Here is a 25,343-nt window from a genome sequence, read left to right as displayed (position 1 = left end):
TCATACCCTTTAGCCAAGAATTTATTATCTAATATAGTCGTCTCTTTGTGGAAATCTTCCAAATGTGTACAGTTGCGCCTTATTCTAATATATTGGCACATTCTTAACCTAGCTATTTTTATGCGCACTATTGGCATCAAGAAAGCTGTTTTTATCCATAGGTTTGCGGTAATTTGACACTGCCACTATATTGTCTTTGTCTACAAATAGATTCAAGTCCAATAACTCTATTGATTTTTGGGAACAATTGCCCACGAATTTAAGGTTAAAATCATTTGTATTCAGATAATTAAATTCATCTTTCTCTAATTAAGTGCCTTTCCATAAAATCATGACAGGGATTTATCACAGCTGCACTATCTGACCTTCAGATGTTAGCTTACTAAAAAAATATTAGCGCTATTGAATGCTTACTGCACTTAAGTTAAATCAATAGCTCCTATTCTTCCACTCTTATTAAAAGTTGAAAGTAAAAAACAAGGGGAAGACTCAGGCAAGTTAACATCTGAAGGTCGGATAGTGCAGCTGTGATAAATCCATTTCCCCATAGACCTCTATAGGGCGAATTACAATAGCCACCTCTAGCTTTCGCTCTCGCGATAACCCAAAGGTGCACTTGGACAACTGTGTTAAAGACAAAGGTGCATTATGTGATACTTCAAATATCTTTGTTCTTCACTTAAAATTTTAAATATATCTCTCTATATTTATGTATATATATATATATATATATATATATATATATATATATATATATATACTTATATATATATATATAGAGAGAGAGAGAGATATTTAAAATTTTTAAGATTTTCTTCTACTGACCGTAATAGGCGGGATCAGACTGATATGCTACGGGAAAGTTCTTCTCTGTGTAAAGCATTACTAGGCTAAAAGAAGCTGCACCCAGGTGGTAAATCGCCATAGAACAGGCTAACAATAGTATTGAGCCAGTTGTTCGTTCCTGTGAGTGTGCTTCTCTCTCTGTATATATATATATATATATATATATATATATATATATATATATATATATATGAATATAGATAGATAGATTTAAAATTAAAAAGTTATTACCCTCCTCCTCTTTTGTTACCTCCTCACATTCCCGTCTACAAGATTTCTCAAGACTGGCTCCCATCTTATGGAACTCTCTGCCTCGCTCCACAAGACTCTCCCCTAGTTTTAAAATCTTCAAGTGCTCCCTGAAGACTCTACTATTCAGGGACGCTTACAACCTACACTAACCTTCCTATCTCCACTGCTATCCCTTAAAACCGCATAGCATGTAAGCCTATGAGCCCAGCTGTTTGTAGTTCACCTTCATAAGAGCCGACTACAACAGTGCAACTCTCGGCAGGACCCTTCACCCATTTGATCCCTGTAATCGTTTTTATATACCACCCATGTTCATAGCGCTGCGGGACCTGTTGGGGCTCTACAAATAACTGATAATAATAATAAATATTTTGTATATCAAGGTGTATGTAAATATGTGTCTATATGTGTGTGCATGTGTATACATTATATGTATGTGCACATACATATGAGCACATATGAAGATATGTATGCACAATATATATGTATATATATATATATATATATATATATATATATATATATGTATACATATATACATACATACATTTATACACATAAACAAATCCTGCACTCCATTTGTATTCTAGGGCTTATAATATAAATCATAGACCCTAATTTGGATCTTAATATATGTAGGTAGGTGGTACTAGTATATTAAAAAAAAATAAAGAATAAGCTTTCTCACTGATCTGGAATCCTCAATACCAGCTCTCTTAGAACTCCTATAAAGGTTTGGTTGCCGGACTTACAATAAAATGAATGTTGATAAAACAGGAGCATACCCTTTGGGCCTCCCTGCCCACACTCTTAGTCATTTTAAATTGTCCCTCGGGACATTAAACATTTAGAAGCATTCCCATCCCATAACCACCCTTTAGTAATTGTGGAAAATGATGGTGTTCTATAAAGAGAGAGGAAGAGTGTTCTAGCTTCTTAGGGATATGATGAAGTGTCTTGGCTAGGCAGGAAAGTGATTGTTAAAGATGATGCTCCTTACAAAGCTTACTTATTTCTTAAGGTGTATGCCTCTCAAGCTTCCCATGTCACTAATCCATAAGCGCCCATCCCTTTTAAACAGATATTTATGGAATGGAAGAAGCCATAACCACTTCTAGGATATTACAGAACGCTTTTAACTCATTGCTGTATCTCTATACCAATCTGCAATGTAGTCATATGGATATGTGATTTAAACTTTGTCATTTCCCCTTGCTGGCCCCTCACAATCACCCATTCCTCCTGTTACAGGATTACTATATGGTTTAACTGAAACACAGATAAGATCCTGGGCCAATGTTCATATTAAATCTATCAGAAACTTTTATAGAGATGATTCCCTACTTTCCCATGATATGATGCTACAGGCAAACTCCCTCCCTAATAAACTACATTTCAATTCATACTGCCTCAGAGCCCTCTTGAAAGACTGATGTTTTCTTGTAGATTGGCTAGAGCATTGTCCACTTGGGAAATTTGATATCAAGTTATCAGATGGTCAATCCCCTCACGACACATTATGAAATGTTGCTAAATTGTACAAATGTAATTAAAATGAGAATTATTAGAGCCTAAGAAGCTGATTAGAACACTGAGTTCCATCCTAAGAGATGGCTAGAAGCTAAAATGCACACTAGAGCTACTGTCCACTGTGTTACCCTTAGTCCCCTATAAATTAAATTAAGTGTTCCCTACTAATTCCCAAGCCTGTTGGAGGGTGTGCAAAAGATGGGCAACTCCGATCATGTGTAGTGGACATGCCCTTGGCTTCACCCTCTTTGGTCCAAAACTAGGAAACGTTGTTCCCTGTTTGGATTAGCCCATAACTTTACCTTTGAAATGGTTCTTTTCCACATAGGTCTGAAAAAGATGCATGAACCACAAAGACACCTGTTGATCTATATTCTAATGGCCAAAATCTGTCAATAGCTAGGAACTGAAAATAAACATGCTGCTCCACAATGGAAAGGGATTCTTGATATTCTCAAATAATTCTTGTCAATGGAGGAATATGTGTATAGATCTTGATTACAGATTGTCTTATTTTATTCTATTTAGTAACCCTGGGACCTTTTTCTTTTCCCTGCACAGAACTTTTAATACATCTGTAATACAAGCCAGGACAATTTCAATGCCTACTATCGGCTAGGTTATAACGCTGCTTTTTCACTACTGCTGCTATTACGAGTCTTGTAGGCACAGCTGTCCCGCACACATTTTTGGCCGTACCACAAATTAACTTACGCAATTTGCGTAAAGTCTTTTTTTCATTGGGACTTCCATAGCGCCGATACTACAAGCTTTTTTTTGGAGGCCAAAAGTGAGCGTTACAGCCTATCTCGCAAGATTCTGAACGCAATCTAAAGTCAGTAGTTATGAGTTTAACGCTACAATGCTGTAGCATAAAACTCATAACTAAAGTGCTAAAAAGTACACTAACACCCATAAACTACCTATTAACCCCTAAACCGAGGCCATCCCACATCGCAAACACTAAAATAAAATTAATAACCCCTAATCTGCCACTCCCGACATCGCCGCCACTATACTAAATTTATTAACCCCTAAACCTAAGTCTAACCCTAACACCCCCTAACTTAAATATAATTCAAATAAATCTAAATAAAAATTACTAATATTACCTAAATAATTCCTAATTAAAACTAAATACTTACCTATAAAATAAACCCTAAGCTAGCTACAATATAACTGTTACATTGTAGCTAGCTTAGGGTTTATTTTTATTTTACAGGCAAGTTTGTATTTATTTTAACTAGGTAGAATAGTTACTAAATAGTTATTAACTATTTACTAGCTACCTAGCTAAAATAAATACAAATTTACCTGTAAAATAAACCCTAACCTGATTTACACTAACACCTAACATTACACAATTAAATAAATTACATAAATTAAATAAAATTACCTAAATTACAACAACCCCCCCCCCCCACTAAATTACACAAAATAAAAAACAAATTATCAGATATTTAAACTAATTACACCTAATCTAATAGCCCTATCAAAATAAAAAAAGCCCCCCCAAAATAACAAAAACCCTAGCCTAAGCTAAACTACCAATAGCCCTTAAAAGGGCCTTTTGCGGGGCATTGCCCCAAAGAAATCAGCTTTTTTACCTGTAAAAAAAAATACAAACAACTCCCCCAACAGTAAAACCCACTACTCACACAACCAACCCTCCCATATAAAATCCTATCTAAAAAAAACTAAGCTCCCCGTTGCTCTGAAAAGGGCATTTGTATGGGCATTGCCCTTAAAAGGGCATTTAGCTCTTTTTCTATTGCCCAAAAGCCCTAATCTAAAATGAAAACCCACCCAATAAACCCTTAAAAAAAACTAACACTGGGGCGGAGCTTGGCCGCTTGGAGAGATGGCCGCACACTGATATAGCTCCTAGGCCCATACCACTTGCTCAGGCAACAACGACCACCAAAAGCCAATGAGGACCCACCACACAGAGAGATACTGACCCCTGCAGCACTGTGCTAAGATCAGAGAGTACCGGTGCAGAGAAGAACAAGCTACTTGCAGGCGCAAAACATCCGCGCCACAAAGGAGTCCCACAAACTACAACCGGAGGGAACGTAACACCCAACACATAGCCCTCAGCACGAAAGCACCCCCACAGAACCAGCGATATAGCGCCCACACGCAACAACAAGGGCTGCTGGCAGAGACCCAAAAGCGGACTCACTGAGACACACGGAGGTACGTTTCAGACAGGGCGCATCTTAGGCGCAAACACTGCATAAAGTGCCCACGTGGGGATAGACTATAAACTCACGGATCCTCCGTGGAGACAGACCCACCTAATCACACCACAGTCTGCACTAATTAAACATTAGGCACCGCGGACCAGGCATCAAACCCCTGATCACACGACAGCTACATAACTTTCCCTAAAACTGGCTAGACAGCACGCAGTTACAAACACAGGAGCGTGTGTGCATGAGATAAAGGGAAAAAGCAGGGCCTACATAACATCTCCCTCATTACAGTATATAATGCCATGGAAAAGATCTAATAAACCTGAGGTCCCATCTGGAACCAAAACGATGCAGCAATATTTAAAACAGACAGACACCCAGCCATCAACACCTATTGCAGGACAGGGTGAATGCACACATCCAGAGCCATCCCCCTGTTTACAAGCTTGCCCTACCTCAGACTCCTCAAACCTAACAAAAGGAGACCTAAAACATCTATGTACAAAATAGGATATAAGAGAGATGATGACAGAAGTAAAGGGGTGGTATGGTGACATGAAAAAAGATATCCTAAAAGTAACAAAAAGAGTGTCAACTCTAGAAGAGAGCCATAACACAACATACAACGATGTTCAACACCTGTCAAAGATAGTCTATGACCAAGACGCCACTATACACCATCTATTAGAAAAGGTGGAGTACTTGGATAATAGGGGGAGGCGGAATAATCTCTGCATCAGGGGCATTTCTGAGACAATACTTCCAGCAGCACTAGAAGGCTATCTGCAGGCACTATTCAGGACAGTAAAGGGAGACAATAATGCACCCGAGATAGCAATTGAGAGAGCACATAGGGCGCTGAGGGCTAAACCATCCCCCAAAGCTCTCCCACGGGACGTAATACTCAAAGTACAGTTTTTTAAAGACAGGGAAGAGATTCTGAGGTGCTCCAGGCAGAAAACGAATCTCACACATGCAGGCGCACGGATACAGATTTTCGCAGACTTAAGCCCAGCTACCCTACAGAAAAGGAGAGAGCTACAACATATAACATCAGCACTGAGAGATCAGAACATCGTGTACAGATGGGGCTTCCCAGTGAGCATAATAGCTTCAAGAGGGGACGTCACAGCGGTTTACAAATGTGCAGAGGATCTTCCACACTTCTGTAAAGCACTACACCTCAGGATTAACGCAACAGAACCCAGGCCACCAATGGAAGAGCCCTTACGCCCACGCACAAACAGAGATCCACCAACAACAGCAGCCACATCAGGAGAAGACACAGATCAACAGCAGGGAGCAACTGGCACCTGGGAGTCTGATAAGGACAATGCTTAATAAGTGGTCCGGGTAATACCCGGAGACGGGACTCGTTCCTTACACAGTGAGATACAGGTCGTATAAATGTATATGATTTAAAAATGTTATTCTATATAGAGCAAGTTGGTTTGGGACACTTCCCTCACTGTTTAGTTATCTATTGAAATTGTATTCTTTTCCTGTATTGGAGAATTAAGACACTTGAAAACAATTTGTTTGTAAGTTGCTGTATTGTTTCTTATTTGATATTGGCACATTGCTCATTCACTACTACACGGCATAAAATAACACTAGCCACCTCACACTACAAGAAAGGCAAATATGACCCAGAACGCTTTCATTGATCACGATTAACGCAAAGGGACTAAATAGCCCAGAGAAACGATCTATAGCGTTTGAACAGTTGCACAGAGACAAAGGGGACATCATATTCATCCAAGAGACACACTACAAAAAGGGGCGGGAGCCTAAATTTATTAGCAATAAATTCAGAACACACTTTCTAGCATCAGGGGACTCCAAAAAGGGAGGGGTGAGAATTTTTCTCAGCAATCAGATGGAATTCCAACCAAAACAGATAGAAAAAGACCCAGACGGGAGGTATGTAATAGTGACAGGACTTTTATATAATCAGATGGTCACACTTATCAGCACATATCTCCCGAATCAGGATCAACACATCTTTATGAAACAGTTAAGTCTCAAAATTTTGGAGCACGGCAAGGGCACGATACTCCTTGGGGGAGACCTGAACATACCATTAGAACCAAACATTGACACATCTAGTGGCAGAACGAGCACACCATCGAGAGTCATAAAAGCAATAAACACCCAGTTCAGAATGCTAAGGTTACATGACATCTGGCGAAACAGCAATCCGGAAGCCAAAGACTTTACATTCTATTCACACCCTCATCAGGTGTATACGAGAATAGATTACCTTATGACTGACCAGGCAGGACTTTCCAAAATAAAAGACTCCAGCATACTACCACTCATATGGTCAGACCACGCTCCAGTAAGGTGCATTATTGACTGGCCCGATGCCCCGACTCTACCATTCTTATGGAAATTAGATGAACAAACACTAGACCATCCACTAATCAAAACGGACATTGACTCCACCTTGACACACTACTTCAGGGAAAACAAGCCCATAGACACCTCTAACGCAATAGTATGGGAGGCACATAAATGTACAATCAGAGGGGAATTCATAAAGCACAAAGCCAGAATTAAAAGATCCAACAGGCAATATGTCAATTCAACACTTGCGCAAATCAGATATTGGGAAGGGGAACACAAAAGAAACCCGGCCTCAGATACAGTTAAGAAATCATTACATCAAGCTAGAAATGACCTACAGAATCATCTCCTCAAACAACAACAATAAATGTCTGCTATCCTACAGCAGAAATATTTTGACAACAAGGACAAGATTGGCACTACATTAGCACGAACACTTAAACGCAGACAATTAAACACACACATATATGACATATTAGATGAGACAGGCACCACCTGTAGAAATAGTGTAAAAATAGCAGAGACATTAAGGAGGTACTATGAAAAATTATACAATCTCGACAAAGTAAACGGACAGACATTGATGAGTAAAAATTTACGCGAAGGTCCTAGCCACGAGAATTAACAAATATCTCCCGGAACTGATACACCCGGATCAAACGGGTTTCATACCGGGAAGAGAGGCAAGGGACAACACCTTAAAGGTCTTGCAGCTGGTCTCTCATGCTCAAAACCAGGGGCTGCCAATGGTCCTAGTGTCCACTGATGCAGAAAAAGCATTTGACAGGGTCCATTGGCAGTTCCTGAGGGGGACACTTACTGCCATGAAATTCAGTGATAACTTCATAGCCCAAATCTTTGCACTATATAGCCAACCAGCGGCAACAGGTCAAGGTTAACAATCTGTTGTCCGACATGTTCCCAATACAGAACGGAACAAGACAGGGCTGCCCCCTTTCCCCAATCTTATTCGTATTGGTGATGGAGGTCCTGGCACAAAAGATAAGACATTGTACGCATACTATAGGGATTAGAGTAGGGAAGATTGAGCATAAATTGGCACTATATGCGGACGATGTTCTCCTAACTCTTACTAATGTCGATACATTGCTGCCAAGAACATTAGAACTATTTGAGGAATATGGGAAAGTATCTAACTTTCACCTAAATCTCAATAAATCTGAATACCTAAACATTACATATGACCATGAGGATTTGCTCAGGCTATTACACGAATGTTCCCTAAAACGACAACAAACTAAGATGAAATATCTAGGAATTTACTTATCCCCAGATCCCCAGGTAATATTCCAGGCCAATTACAAGGCACTAGAAGGAGAGATTGTAGCAGACCTCTCCACATGGAAGAACAAAACAATCTCCTGGCTGGGCCGGATCAATGTCATCAAGATGAATATTCTTCCACAAATACTCTATGTTCTGCAAACCACCCCAATACCCCTGCCACCGGGATTCATTAACAATTTGCAATCGCACATAGAACATTATATTTGGAAAGAAACTAGACCAAGAATTTCAAAACAAACGCTATACATGCCCAGAGAGGGGGGAGGGATGGGGGTGCCTAACCTCAATGAGTATAGGCGGGCCATTGCACTCCAGAGACTACTAGACTGGAGTCACAGTGACCCACAAAAGGTGTGGGTCAGCCTGGACTGCGCTATCATGAACACTGATAATGCTGGTTTGTCGGCTTGGCTGGACGCAAAACAGAGACACAAGGCGGTAACATCCTATCCCCTGCTGAGCGAGTTTTACAACACCTGGGACAAACTGATTAACACCACAGTAGGAATCTCTTCTACCCATTCCCCATTAACACCTATTCATGACAATCCAACACTACCCTGGAACTTAAAAAAAATAAACACCCAGAGAAGGATACCCCCCTTAGAGACAGAACACTACACTCACTGTTAGACGGCAAAGCCTAAGAACGATAGACGAGCTACAGGAACTCCTAGGCGAAGGGAATATGAACTGGTTCGCGTATGCCCAACTGAAACACTTTATGGGAACGCACAAACGTAGGGAGCTCCTGACCAGACCTCTGACAGTATTCGAAACACTATGCATACAGTAAACCCCTGTTAGACATGCTATTTCAATACTATACAAGATGCTCTTGCAGCCGGACAAACACACACTACCAACCTACACAAAAATGTGGGAAAGGGAACTGGGCTCAGACATATCAGTACAGGACTGGTGGAAGGCATTCGAAATCACAAAAAAAGCATTAATCTCCACTAGAATCCAGGAATCTAGCTATAAGTACTTGCCCCGCTGGTACCTCACGCCTAGCAGATTGCAAAAAATATATAAAACAGCCAACAGGAAATGTTGGAGAGGCTGCAGAGGTGAGGGCACGCTGATGCACATCTGGGGGAGCTGCCCCAAGCTAGACTCATATTGGGTAGAGATATTGACACACACCACAAGAGTAGTGGGAAAAACAATCAAAAACGACCCAAAGTCACTTTTATACCTTGACCTCCCCAAGGTGGAGAATAGAGCCCTTAAGGCCTTAATGCTAATCATGCTAAACAGCGCGAAACTTCTAATCCCCCGCAAATGGAAATCACGAGATATCCCTGGGTTGGGGGAATGGAGGGATCAGGTGGACAGCCTATTGCAGTTGGAAAGATATCATCACATAAAAAATGGGACTTTAGAACTGCACGAATACATGACACTCGAATGGACACAATACAGAAGCAGAATAGCATAAACCGGTGACAGACTTTAGACGAGATGTCTGAGACACACGGCAGGGGGCTGGTCACTTGACCTCACACCCAAACATATATACACACCACCACCCACCCAAAACTTATAGGAACAATCGTAAAGCTAATAAAGGGGAAGCTGACGAAGACTGGGACAGGGCACAGCATTAGGGGACAGAGAACAGGTTTAAAACCAAACTTAGCAATCAACACTTTCAACCCTCAAAACATATGTGCCCTCATGTATCATTATTACTGCCCTGACAATTATACTTATCTGTCTTATGCCTTTTATATTAACTTTTGGGCCTAGTGCTTTTGCCAATACGTTGTATAATGTTCAGACTGGCTTGAACTAATAATAGACCTCATCTCTGTTATCGTCCTAAAAAGACTCGAATGGAGGCCTTTGCGGGGCCTATAGCATCAGAGAGAGACATTTAAAAACTGCCTTACAGAAGCCAAAGTCTGGGACTTCAACTATGAATCTTCTATTACCTCCCAACCCCCCCCCCCCACCCCCCCTTTTTCCAGAAAATGTTCGATATTGTTTGGCATCGTTATGTTATCCTTGTATGTTGCGTACACTTAAAGTACAACTTGTAAACTCTTTTTGAAATCCAATAAAGCTTTTTAAAAATTAAAAAAAAAAAAAAAACCCTAACACTAACTCCTGAAGATCCACTTACAGTTTTGAAGACCGGACATCCATCCTCAACGAAGCTGGGAGAAGTCTTCATCTAAGCAGCAAGAAGTTCTCAACGAAGCCAGGAGAAGTCTTCATCCAAGCCGGGCAGAAGTCTTCATCCAGACGGCATCTTCTATCTTCATCCATCTGGCGTGGAGCGGGTCCATCTTCAAGACATCCGGTGCAGAGTATCCTCTTATTCCAACGTCTAACAAAGAATAAAGGTTCCTTAAAATTACGTCATCCAAGATGGCGTCCCTTGAATTCCGATTGGCTGATAGAATTCTATCAGCCAATTGAAACTAAAGGTGAAAAATTCCTATTGGCTGATGCAATCAGCCAATAGGATTGAGCTTCAATCCAATTGGCTGAGCTTGCATTCTATTGGCTGATTGGAACAGCCAATAGAATGCAAGCTCAATCCTATTGGCTGATTGGATCAGACAATAGGATTGAAGCTCAATCCTATTGGCTGATTGCATCAGCCAATAGGAATTTTTCACCTTTAATTCCGATTGGCTGATTGAATTCTATCAGCCAATCGGAATTCAAGGGACGCCATCTTGGAAGACGTAATTTAAAGGGACCTTCATTCTTCATTAGACGTCGGAAGAAGAGGATGCTCCGCGCCGGATGTCTTGAAGATGGACCCGCTCTGCGCCGGATGGATGAAGATAGAAGATGCCGTCTTGATGAAGTCTTCTGCCCGTCTGGAGGACCACTTCTGCCGGCTTGGATGAAGACTTCTCCCGGCTTCATTGAGGACTTCTTGCTGCTTCATTGAGGTCTTCTCCTGGCTTCGTTGAGGATGGATGTCCGGTCTTCAAAACTGTAAGTGGATCTTTGGAGGTTAGTGTTAGGTTTTTTAAGGGTTTATTGGGTGGGTTTTATTTTTAGGCTAGGGTTTGGGCAGCAATAAAGCTAAATGCCCTTTTAAGGGCAATGCCCATCCAAATGTCCTTTTCAGGGCAATGGGGAGCTTAGGTTTTTTTAAATAGGATTTTATTTGGGGGGTTTGGTTGTGTGGGTGGTGGGTTTTACTGTTGGGGGAGTGTTTGAATTTTTTTTGCAGGTAAAAGAGCTGATTTATTTGGGGCAATGCCCTGCAAAAGGCCCTTTAAGGGCTATTGGTAGTTTAGGCTAGGTTTTTATTTTATTTTGGGGGGCTTTTTATATTTTGATAGGGCTATTAGATTAGGTGTAATTAGTTTAAATATCTAATAATTTGTTTTTTATTTTGTGTAATTTATTGTTTGTTTGTTTTTGTAATTTAGGTAATTGTATTTAATTTATGTAATTTATTTAATTGTTGTGTAATGTTAGGTGTTAGTGTAACTCAGGTTAGGTTTTATTTTACTGGTAAATTTGCATTTATTTTAGCTAGGTAGTTAGTAAATAGTTAATAACTATTTAGTAACTATTCTACCTAGTTAAAATAAATACAAACTTGCCTGTAAAATAAAAATAAACCCTAAGCTAGCTACAATGTAACTATTAGTTATATTGTAGCTAGCTTAGGGTTTATTTTATAGGTAAGTATTTAGTTTTAAATAGGAATTATTTAGGTAATTATAGTAGGTTATATTTAGACTTATTTAAATTATATTTAAGTTAGGGGGTGTTAGGGTTATGGTTAGACTTAGGTTTAGGGGTTAATAAATATAGTATAGTGGCGGCGACGTTGGGGGCGGCAGATTAGGGGTTAATAAATGTAAGTAGGTGGTGGCGATGTTAGGGGCGGCAGATTAAGGGTTAATAATATTTAACTAGTGTTTGCGATGCAGCAGTTTAAGGGTTAATATGTTTATTATAAATAAACAGAAAAGGAGGCGCCCATAGCGTAATATGTTCCAAATATTGGTGAAGTATATAAAGGTGAATATTATGCACTAACATTTAAAAAAGCACTGTCAAGTGCTGTATAGACAGGCCAGAAATTCAAGAGTAAACTGGCTAACTCTTCTCCTGTAGCAACAGTAAATATGGATGTGGGGGTGTATTGTCTTCTTCCTTAGGATAGATCAAAGAACAACATCCATAGCGCAATATGTTTGATACAAGTAAAAGAAAATATCAAATATTTTGCACTCACATTTGGTGAAGCACTTCCAAGTGCTGTACTAGCAGGCCAGATATTCTAGAGTAGTCTGGCTAACTCTTTCTTTGTGTCAGAAACAAAAAGAGGAGATCTCTCAGGTATGGATTGGATACAACATGGAACAGGTAGCAGGAAAAAAGCAGCATTGAGGTGGATACCGCTTATTGAAAAGTCCCAATAAAATGTGTATAAAATCAGTTTTGATTAAAAATATCATTTATTATCAAAACTAAAACACAGCAACGCATTTCTCAGTATAACACTGTTTCATCAGGCTGATATTGTTACAAAGTTTTTGTGAGCCTTTTATACACATGATATCCAATCACAAATGTTACGTTTTTAGATACTACAGATACTTATCCGCCTGTCTTATGACCAAGTCGTTATTTTTAGACAGATTATATAGGAACCAGCTAATTAGAACCACACAATATCAGTTGTATAGTCATCTGGTTTTTTAATTAAGCGCAATGAATTAACATTCTGAAGTTTGATAACTTCCTTAATATGAATTGATAGACTTTGAGATCAACTTTAGCTAATTAAACTATCGTAGTATACAATTATAATCACCACCAATAGGATTCTACTATTAGTTGTTGATGTCCCGTGACTAAGGTCACTAGGAATAGAAATCCTGACACGGAAGAATAACAAAAGCTCATGCCCCACCTCTATAGCATTAGATCATTTGTAAAACCATCAGCTTTTTCTTATGAATGAAATTCTCTTAGCCATTACATATTATGGCAATAGTATAGGGTTCAGCCAATTAGAACGGCAAAACATCAGAGGTTTAGTCACATGGTTATATGTACCAATAATAGCCGGAGGTTGTAGACTCGACAGTGAGAATGATAAAAACATGCCCATAAACCACATTTTTAAACATCCATGACTGATACCAGAATTTTATACATTTTACACATGTTAAATGTAATTATATGGTCGTGAGACATAGTATCATGCGGAGAGACACATTAAGAAAGGATCTTTAAAATGAATCTTTGATCACATAAAGACTGCCATTTAGCGCCAATTTTACACAGGGGGGAGGTTTTAGGAAGGGGGGTATCTACAAATGTAACATTTGTGATTGGATATCATGTGTATAAAAGGCTCACAAAAACTTTGTAACAATATCAGCCTGATGAAACAGTGTTATACTGAGAAACGCGTCGCTGTGTTTTAGTTTTGATAATAAATTATATTTTTAATCAAAACTGATTTTTATACACATTTTATTGGGACTTTTTAATAAGCGGTATCCACCTCAATACTGCTTTTTTCCTGCTACCTGTTCCATGTTATATCCAATCCATACCCGAGAGATCTCCTCTTTTTGTTTCTGACACAAAGAAAGAGTTAGCCAGACTACTCTAGAATATCTGGCTTGCGAGTACAGCACTTGGAAGTGCTTCACCAAATGTGAGTGCAAAAGATTTGATATTTTCTTTTACTTGTATCAAACATATTGCGCTAAGGATGTTGTTCTTTGATCTATCCTAAGGAAGAAGACAATACACCCCCACATCCATATTTACCGTTGCTACAAGAGAAGAGTTAGCCAGTTTACTCTTGAATTTCTGGCCTGTCTATACAGCACTTGACAGTGCTTTTTTAAATGTGAGTGCATAATATTCACCTTTATATACTTCACCAATATTTGGAACATATTACGCTATGGGCGCCTTCTTTTCTGTTTATTTGTAGGTATACCATCATAGTGAGAGGCCATCTCACCCCTGAAGAGCTGCCAGCAATTCTTTCTTCATATTATTTGGGATATTACAACCATATCTTTCTCAATTATAAAGAATATAAAGGACTATTTGAACATTCACTTTCAAATATATATTACTAGAGACTTTAAGATTTATTTCATATATTTTTTACTGTATGATTTATTTTATATTTTTTATTGTATATTTTAAATCATATTTTGGTATTTTATCTTTAATTTTTTATTTTCTATTGTATTTGACATCAAATTTGCTTGTATCTTTTCATCAACTAGTGTTAGATACATATTCTTACATAACACTTGGCACACCTAACAACTCTCCCTTTAAGTGGTAGTGTTTTTGTTTTAATATGTTTATTATAGTGGCGGCGACGTTGGGGGCGGCAGATTAGGGGGTAATAAGTGTAGGTAGGTTCCGGCGACATCGGGGGCGGGAGATTAGAGGTAAATAAATATAATGTAGGAGTCGGCGATGTTGGGGGCAGCAGATTAGGGGTTAATAAGTATAATGTAGGTGTCAGCGATGTCCGAAGCGGCAGATTAGGGGTTAATAAATATAATGTAGGTGTCTGCGATGTCGGGGACGGCAGATTAGGGGTTAATAAGTGTAATATTAGCTGTGTTTAGACTCAGGGTTCATGTTTGGGTGTTAAGTGTAAACATAAATTTAGTTTTCCCATAGGAATCAATGGGGCTACGTTACAGAGCTTTACGCTGCTTTATTGCAGGTGTTAGGCTTTTTTTCCGCCGGCTCTCCCCATTGATGTCTATGGGGAAATCGTGCATGAGCACGTAAAACTAGCTCACCGCTGCCTTAAGCAGCGCTGGTATTGGATTGCGGTATGGAGCTCAATTTTGCTCTACGCTCACTTCTTGCCTATTAACACCGGGTTTAGGAAAACCTGTAATACCAGCGCTGTAGGTAAGTGAGTGGTGACAATAACGTGCAAGTTAGCAATGCACCCCTCATAACGCAAAACTCGTAATCTAGCTGTATATTAGTCATATTTTTATCTTCAATGTCATGGTTTTGCATTTATCGATGTGTGGCGGAGATGATACGCTACATTGTATCATATCCGTCCGCACAATAATAAATAGACCCCTTAGTCTGAACTGCAAATGAGTAGTTGATTTTTTTTCTGACAATTTTAAAAGTTATGTCTATTTCCACTCCCCCTGTACCATGTGACAGCTATCAGCCAATCACAAATGAAAACACGTACCATGTGACAACCATCAGCCAATCACAAATGCATACACTCTTATTCTGTGAATTCTTGCACATGCTCAGTAGGAGCTGGTGACTCAAAAAAGTTTAAATATAAAAAGACTGTGCACATTTTGTTAATAGAAGTAAATTGGAAAGTTGTTTAAATTGCATGCTTCTGAAGCAAGACATGTTTACCCGAGTGTCCCTTTAAACTTCAGAATCAGTTTTAGATAGTATCATTTAATTATTGAGGGCTAGATTACAAGTGGTGTGGCAAAATGCACTTTTGCACTCATGAAATCTTTGCTAGAGTTAAGCTTTTTGCGCTAGTTGGGTGTATTACAAATAAAAAAACGTATTTTGCACAAGCGATAACCCGACTAGCACAAAAATCAAATTATTGCGTGTATTCCCACTAAGAAATCAATGGAGAAATAAAAGTAGAAAAAAACCTAAAACCCGACTATCACACAAACACAATCGCATTTTTGCATTCCCCATAGAAGTCAATAGAGAAAATAAAATTGATGGAAAAAAAACATTGAGCAAACAACATAGCATATTTGCATTAGCAAATGTAAAATGTGTTTAAATGTGTATATATAGGCATTTAGATGTATGTATCTCAATGTTAAAGTACTTTGGTGGCTTTTTTTTTCTAACACCCGAGATCTCATATCTTTAATCCCTTATAACTTTTGTGCAATATTTTTTTTTAAAAGAATTTTTATTAGACATTGTTAATATGAGTGTAACTGTAGTTTGTTGTTTGGATTGTAGCGTAAATCACTTAACTTCTAATATCAGCGCAATTAAAAAGGCTTGCGAAAACACGTTATCTCTTTCGTAAAAACGTTTGCGCCTCAATCTAGCCCTAATTGTTTAATTATATATATTAATTTATATTAATTTATATATTAATTTGTGATCATTTTACTTTAATAGTTAGATAATTATTAGTTATTAAAGAAAATATATTACGAATAACTACATTGTTTGAGAAAACTCAGGTGCTTCATCATTCTCATTGGAAATTCGAATCCTAACAGTTGCAGTTCCAGTGTTGGGCACCTCTCCTCGGTCTATTGCCAGAAGTACAAATTCATACAGATGGCTGGGCCGTTCATAATCCAGCTTCCTTGTTGGCTTAATGACGCCTTGTGCAGAGATGCTGAAATCTGGGCTCTGGCTGAGATAGAAAACCTCCCCATTCAGTCCTGAGTCACAATCAGTGGCCGTCACTGGTTAAAAAAGAAAAAAAAAGGTTACTAAAATAGAAAATCAATTAGAATGCAATGATGCTCAGCACTGCTATTTTATTACAGATAAAAATAACTTGCTGAAGAAAGCAACCCTAAATTATATTTAAAATCAATTTACAATTGTGCCTAGCTTAGCACAGTGATTATGTCCACATGCAAGTTAGTTATAGATATAACGCATAAAATCCTTTATTCTTTTATAATATATGAAGGGCTCTAAATTACTAGCTGTCTGTCAAATAATACACTATATAATTTTACGCCTCAATTTTTCACATATTTTGCAAGAACTGCAAAAATAATAAGGCATTAGTTAGATATAGCAAATGCAGCATTTTATGTTAGATTCTCAATATTTTTGAATGTGCAGAGAGACTGATAGACTGAAAGCAGTGCAGAATTTGGTGATGATTTAGAAATAAATTATATTTTTCATACATTGATCCCTGGTTGGTTTGTGAAGGGTCGTAGATAGATAGATAGATAGATAGATAGATAGATAGATATAGAGATAGATAAAGAGATAGACAGATTTTAACCTTGTAAAAGTGAAGTTGTCACTGTGACTGATTCCGGGACATTGTCTTTGCTATAGATGGTTTGCTGAAATTCTGGAATGCAATCATTTACATCAGTGATAATGACAAGTACCTGCAAGAAATATTCAAAATTAGAGTGGATGAAGCAACTCCAATCATTACTGTAGCAGTGTAAACCCTCAAAGTGTCATCAGCCTTAAATGTTTAAGTCTATGAGGAGCCCACAAGCAACTTTCTGCAACCTTTAAACATATACGGCTAGATTACGAGTCTTGCGTTAGCCTTAAAAGCAGCGTTGAGAGGTCCCAATGCTGCTTTTTAATGCCCGCTGGTATTACGAGTCTGGCAGGTACAGGTGCACCGCTCACTTTTTTTCCGCGACTCGAGCATACCGCAAATCCCCTTACGTCAATTGCATATCCTATCTTTTTAATGGGATTTTCCTAATGCCGGTATTACGAGTCTTGGAGAAAGTGAGCGGTCAAGACTCCTACTGCATTTAAAAGTCAGTAGTTAAGAATTTTATGGGCTAACGCCGTAACATAAAACTCTTCACTAAAGTTCTATAAAGTACACTAACAACCATAAACTACCTATTAACCCCTAAACCGAGCCCCCCCCTAACCCCTAATCTGCCGACCGGACATCGCCGCCACTTCAATAAATATATTAACCCCTAAACCGCTGCACTCCTGCCTCGCAAACATTAGTTACAATTTATTAACCCCTAATCTGCCGTCCCTAAAATCGCCGACACCTACCTACATTTATTAACCCCTAATCTGCCGCCCACAACGTCGCAACTATATTAAATGTATTAACCCCTAAAACTAAGTCTAACCCTAACCCCCCCTAACTTAAATATAATTTAAATAATACGAAATAAAATTACTACAATTAAATAAATAATTCCTATTTAAAACTAAATACTTACTTGTAAAATAAACCCTAAGCTAGCTACAATATAACTAATAGTTACATTGTATCTAGCTTAGGGTTTATTTTTATTTTACAGGCAACTTTGTATTTATTTTAACTAGGTACAATAGTTATTAGTTATTAACTATTTAATAACTATCTAGTTAAAATAAAGACAAATTTACCTGTAAAATAAATCCTAACCTAAATTACAATTACACCTAACACTACACTATAATTAAAATAATTTCCTAAATTAACTACAATTAACTACAATTAAATAAAATAAACTAAAGTACGGAAAAAAACAAACACTAAATTACAGAAAAAAATAAAATAATTACAAGAATTTTAAACTAATTACACCTAATCTAATCCCCCTAATAAAATAAAAAAAGCCCCCCAAAATAAAAAAAATCCCTACCCTATACTAAATTACAAATAGGCCTTAAAAGGGCCTTTTGCGGGGCATTGCCCCAAAGTAATCAGCTCTCTTACCTGTAAAAAAAAATATAATACCCCCCCAACATTACAACCCACCACCCACACACCCAACCCTACTCTAAAACCCACGTCTTCACCCAACCGGGCCGAAGTGGTCCTCTAGAGGGGCAGAAGTCTTCATCCGATCCGGGCAGAAGAGGACCTCCAGACAGGCAGAAGTCTTCATCCAGGCGGCATTTTCTATCTTCATCCATCCGACGAGGAGTGGCTCCATCTTGAAGACATCCAACGCGGAGCATCCATCCAGACCGACGACTACCCGACGAATGACGGTTCCTTTAAATGACGTCATCCAAGATGGCGTCCCTTGAATTCCGATTGGCTGATAGGATTCTATCAGCCAATCGGAATTAAGGTAGGAAAAATCCTATTGGCTGATTGCAATCAGCCAATAGGATTGAGCTTGCATTCCATTGGCTGTTCCATCAGCCAATAGGATTTTTCCTACCTTAATTCCGATTGGCTGATAGAATCCTATCAGCCAATAGGAATTCAAGGGACGCCATCTTGGATGACGTCATTTAAAGGAACCGTCATTCGTCGGGTAGTCGTCGGTCTGGATGGATGCTCCGCGTCGGATGTCTTCAAGATGGAGCTGCTCCTCGTCGGATGGATAAAGATAGAAGATGCCGCCTGGATGAAGACTTCTGCCCGTCTGGAGGTCCTCTTCTGCCCGGATCGGATGAAGACTTCTGCCCTTCTGGAGGACCACTTCGGCCCGGTTGGGTGAAGACGTCTCAAAGTAGAGTGATCTTCAAGGGGTTAGTGTATTTTTTTTTACAGTTAAAAGAGCTGATTACTTTGGGGCAATGCCCCGCAAAAGGCCCTTTTAAGGGCTATTTGTAATTTAGTATAGGGTAGGGATTTTTTTATTTTGGGGGGCTTTTTTATTTTATTTGGGGGATTAGAGTAGGTGTAATTAGTTTAAAATTCTTGTAATTATTTTATTATTTTTTGTAATTTAGTGTTGTTGTTTTTTCGTACTTTAGTTTATTTAATTTAATTGTATTTAATTGTAGTTAGTTTAGGTAATTAATTTAATTATAGTGTAGTGTTAGGTGTAATTGTAACTTAGGTTAGGGTTTATTTTACAGGTAAATTTGTACTTATTTTAGCTAGGTAGTTATTAAATAGTTAATAACTATTTTATAATATTGTACCTAGTTAAAATAAATACAAAGTTGCCTGTAAAATAAAAATAAATCCTAAGATAGCTACAATGTAACTATTAGTTATATTGTAACTATCTTAGGGTTTATTTTACAGGTAAGTATTTAGTTTTAAATATGAATAATTAATTTAATTGTAGTAATTTTATTTAGATTATTTTAAATTATATTTAAATTAGGGGGGGTTAGGGTTAGGGTTAGACTTAGGTTTAGGGGTTAATATATTTATTATAGTGGCGGCCAGGCCCGGACTGGCCATAGGGCATACAGGGCAAATGCCCGGTGGGCTGGGCTCTTATGTGGGCCTTGCTGCTATATACAAGCCTCATCATCTCTAAATATGGGTACCAATAGGAAAGCAGTTACAGTCTGCCCGTTTTGTAAAGCAGAAAGTAAATTTTTTTGTCTGTTTGTCTGGCTGTTAAGCAGAGGTGCAGCAGGATGAGAGATCTGGTCTAGTATTGCTACCTAGGTGACAGAGGTCTAAGTGATGTGGGCTGCTCTGCATTTAAATGCCCAGTCCTATTTTTGATCCCAGTCCAATCGTGGTGGCGGTGACGTTGGGGGCGGCAGATTAGGGGTTAATAATTGTAGTTAGGTTGCGGCGACATTGGGGGCGGCAGATTAGGGGTTAATAATTGTTGTTAGGTTGCGGCGACATTGGGGGTGTCAGATTAGGGGTTAATAAATATAATGTAGGTGTCGGCGATGTTGTGGGCAGCAGATTAGGGGTTCATAAGTATAATGTAGGTGGCGGCGGTGTCCGGAGCGGCAGATTAGGGGTTAATAATATAATGCAGGTGTCGGCGATGTCGGGGCGGCAGATTAGGGGTTAATAAGTGTAAGATTAGGGGTGTTTAGACTCTGGGTTCATGTTAGGGTGTTAGGTGTAGACATAAATTTTCTTTCCCCATAGGAATCAATGGGGCTGTGTTAGCAGCTGAACGCTGCTTTTTTGCAGGGTTTTTTTTCAGCCGGCTCTCCCCCATTGATTCCTATGGGGAAATCGTGCACGAGCACATTTAGCCAGCTCACCGCTACCGTAAGCAGCGCTGGTATTGAGGTGAGATGTGCAGCTAAATTTTGTTCTTCGCTCACTTTTTAGAGGCTAACGCCGGGTTGAAAAAAACCTGTAATACCAGCGTTGTTTGTGGGTGAGCGGTGAGCTGAAACTGAGCTTAGCACCGCACCCCTGTTACCGCAAAACTCGTAATCTAGGTGATAGTTTTGTGGTTTCCTTTAATAGTGCTCACAGTTTTTAAGATCTAGAACCACCGCTGATAGCAAAGATGTGGAATATTGATATAATTTCAATCATATCTAATATATATAAGCCTAGATTACAAGTGGAGAACTATTAATAGCAAGGGATGTGCTTTCCATATCTTGACCCTGCTGGTATTACAAGTGAATGGTAAAAAAGATTTAAAAGAGAATCTTAATGCTGCTGACATTTTTTTAGCATGCCCTATATGTAATTGATAGTGCAGAGTGCTCTATTATCACTCATATTACAAGTGGTGAGTTATGTGTAGCACACAAGTGGAGTATATAATAGCACTGGAAATTTTAGAGTACATATAAAGAGTTAGGGCTAGAATAAAAGCATAACAAAACGCATGCAAAATATATCAAAATAAAGTATTTCACACACTAACACATATACATACATAGTAAATGTAAAATGTTTAATTAAAATTAATGTATTAACATTGATTTAAAGGGACACTGAACCCAAAATTTTTCTTTTGTGATTCAGATAGAGCATGACATTTTAAGCAACTTTCTAATTTACTCCTATTATCAAATGTTCTTTATTCTCTTGGTATCTGTATTTGAAATGCAAGAATGTAAGTTTAGATGCCGGCCCATTTTTGGTGAACAACCTAGGTTGTCCTTGCTGATTGGTGGATAAATTAATCTACCAATCAAAAACTGCTGTCCAGAGTCTGAACCAAGAAAGAAGCTTAGATGCCTTCTTTTTCATATAAAGATAGCAAGAGAACGAAGAAAAATTGATAATAGGAGTAAATTAGAAAGTTGCTTAAAATTGCATGCTCTATCTGAATCACGAAAGAAATTTTTTGGGTTCAGTGTCCCTTTAAAAGAATATGGTATATGACAAGTTGTTGGACTTGGCAGGGCTCAAAGATGCATGTGTGTGGATTTGTATGTGCAAATGTATATATGTATGTTTGTATGTATATAACTGTATGTATGTGTATATGTGTGTACATATGCATGTGTATTATTAATATTATTATCATTTATTTGTATAGCGCCATAAAATTCTGTAGAAATTGGTACAGAGATAGGGATATACAATGACAAGGGTTTGTGATAAGATACAAAAACGTAACAGACTATATAGATCTAGTACAGGAGAAAGAGGGCCCTGTTCCGAAGAGTTTACAGTCTACAGGTTTAGGGTGTAGAGACTTAAGAGTTGGGGTAGCTTGGCACTTGAATAGTAGTAGCAGCAGTGAGTCAAGGCACTTTAAGATTTATTTTGGCTAAGATCGAAAGCAAAGGAGAGATAGTAAGCCTCTCTGAATAAGTGGGTTTTCAAAGCCCATCTGAAGCTACACAAGGTTGGAGACAATCTGATGGAGTGGGGTAGGACAGGAGCAGCGTGTGAAAAGTCTTAGAGGTGAGATACGGACGTAGAGATAATAAGAGTGGATAGACGTAGGTCAGAGGTTGATCGAAGAGGATGTATTGGGGAGTATTTGGATATGAGAGAGAAAATATAGTTGGGAGTGAGGCTGTTGAGTGCTGTGCAAGTTAGGGTTAATACTTTAAATAGTATTCTAAAGTGTATGGGTAGAGAGCGAGCAGCTGATATAGATCGGTGGATCAGTCTAGCTGAATCATTCATAATAGATTGGAAGGGGGAGATGCAGTGTTTGGAAAGGCCATTTAGAAGTAAATTGCAGTAGTCAATGCCTGACAAAATTAGGGAATAAATTATTATTTTTGTAGTTTTTCGAGTAAAGAAGGGTCAAATTCTGGAGATGTTCCATAGGTGTGCACGGCAGTATTTGACTAGCTTTGTATATGTGAAATGAATGTGAGGTTAGAGTCAAGTGTGACCCCAAGACAGCGGACCTGGGGTGAATAGAATAGAATCTCCAACTGTCAGAGAAATGTCAGGTGTTGGATGTCTCGAAGAGGGGGAATAAGAAGCAGTTCAGTTTTAGACATATTGGGGGATATTTATCAAAGCGTCAATCTCGCCGGCGTCAATATACTTGCCCGACATCGCTGCCGCGGATCTGCATACAATGCCCTTATTTATTAAAAAAACTGTCAAAAACACGCGCGTCAAGTACAGCGCGATGAGCATCGGACTGTTGCTAACTAACAGTCATCGATGTCGTGGTTATTCTTTTTTTTTTTAACTTTATTTATACCATTTCATTACTGTCAATGAACAAGACAAATTTGGAAAGAACCAAAGTAGGAGTTAATAACAGCAATCTTTCTTACACATGGAGTAAATATTAAAAAATAAACTTTATGCATTAGTAACATTAAAATAAGAGAAAAATATTCCTCTAAAGGTTTGATCAATTAAAGCCAAATATATAATAAAATGACATGTTACGACACCCCCATATTTCCTGGCCGATATCAGCTCGCTGCCGTCGGCGTCAGGTGCCAGGGGTGATAAACATGTGAAATTAATAGTGCAGAGGGAGTGTACTGTGACACAAACGCGTTTCAGCCTAGTGTGCAGCCTTTATCAATATGACTTTTTTTAACAAACCGAAGCCCGAGTGCCACCCCTTTAAATACCATTTGTATGGTTAATCACCTACCAATCATAAGACTGTATTCTGCTAACGCCCTCCACAAAGCCAATCATAGTTGTTCCTTTCAGAACCTAGGTGTGTTCTCACGCTGTCTTTTGATTGGGTATCGGCTTTCTACGACACGTAAGGAGGGGAGGGATCAACCGAACCTGTCAGGATCAATGTAAACAATGCCGATTACATAGACTTCATTGACGTTAATAAACTGTCAGAATTTTAACATCGGCTAAATCTAATACCGATCCACAGGGCAGGGTGCCATATAAAATCAAAATTGTCTGCAATAAACCTCACGGCCCGATATGTTTACTGATAGTATCACTATTAAATTTACTTAGCATTAATAGAGAAATAAATAAAAGTAGTCTGCTTCTGCATATACATGTTATTTTTTGGGGGTAGCACTGGACTGATCTCCAGACTCAGTTCATTATTTCCACAAATTACTAGATGGTAGTGCCAGTATACAATTCTGTTTTTGGCCATGAACAAGCACATTTCTCTAAAGCTAATCTTCTATTTTTTATCTGTTAATGTCCCAGAAATAGCTAGATTTATACCTCAACAAACAATATCTCATAGAAAGTTATTTTTATATTTATTTGTTATACAAACAAATCTGTTATATGATACTTTCACATAAATTAATGTGTATTTGTATTTCTAGAAGTCATGATATGATTTTATCTCATGTCTTCTTTTTATAAATGATTATTAATGCTAGAATTTGTAAATATATCTTTGCACAAGCTTGTGTGTATATATATATATATATATATATATACTGTATATATATTCTATATATATATATATATATATATATATATATATATATACAGTATATATATATATATATATATATAGTATATATATATATATATATATATATATATATATATATATATATACACACGTGTGTGTTATGTCAGAAATATATTGGATATTTTAAGAGTTGGGCCATTTTTCTCTCTGTACCTGTGTAACCCCTCCTGATTGCAATCTTGATTTAAAAACCACCCCTACACAGGTGTTACAAAATGGGCTGGCATATAAGATGACATTTCGTACTTAAAAAGAAATTCAAGAGAAGGAAGAAATACACTGAAAATAGCATGACAGTAAAGAGGTGATTTTCATTTCTGCTGTATCTGATTCATGACAGTTTAATGTTAGGTGGGCTATCCTTTGAGCTATCAGTTTAAGATTATATTGAATCAAACATCATTCAAATTTTAAAATCATTGTTTAAAATATTACACTGTGTGTCCTAATGTCAGCATCAATGTTTATCTTTAAAGGGACAGTCTATTATAAATTAAACTTTAATTATTCAGATAGGAATTTTAATTTTAATCAACTTTCCAATTTACTTTTATCATCAAATTTGCTTTTTTCTCTTGGTATTCTTAGTTTAAACTAAACATAGGTAGGCTCATATGCTAATTTCTAAGCCTTTGAGGGCTGC

General features: G+C 38.1%; 1 protein-coding gene across 1 annotated transcript in view; it reads right to left on the bottom strand.

Moving 5' to 3' along the window:
- LOC128664432 (neural-cadherin-like) overlaps positions 1 to 25,343 on the bottom strand; it is a 183,018-nt gene that overhangs the window by 106,723 nt on the left and 50,952 nt on the right. Inside the window, exons 5-6 of the mRNA XM_053719265.1 lie at positions 17,473 to 17,584; positions 16,663 to 16,912 (exon numbers count right to left, since the gene is read on the bottom strand). Of these exons, the coding sequence (XP_053575240.1) occupies positions 16,663 to 16,912; positions 17,473 to 17,584 (362 nt within the window). The remainder of the gene's footprint in view (positions 1 to 16,662; positions 16,913 to 17,472; positions 17,585 to 25,343) is intronic.

This window comes from Bombina bombina, chromosome 1 (assembly GCF_027579735.1).
Source record: "Bombina bombina isolate aBomBom1 chromosome 1, aBomBom1.pri, whole genome shotgun sequence".
NCBI lineage: Eukaryota > Metazoa > Chordata > Amphibia > Anura > Bombinatoridae > Bombina > Bombina bombina.
The sequence above is the reverse complement of the archived record's forward strand: the minus strand, read 5'-3'. Positions and strand labels throughout refer to the sequence as shown.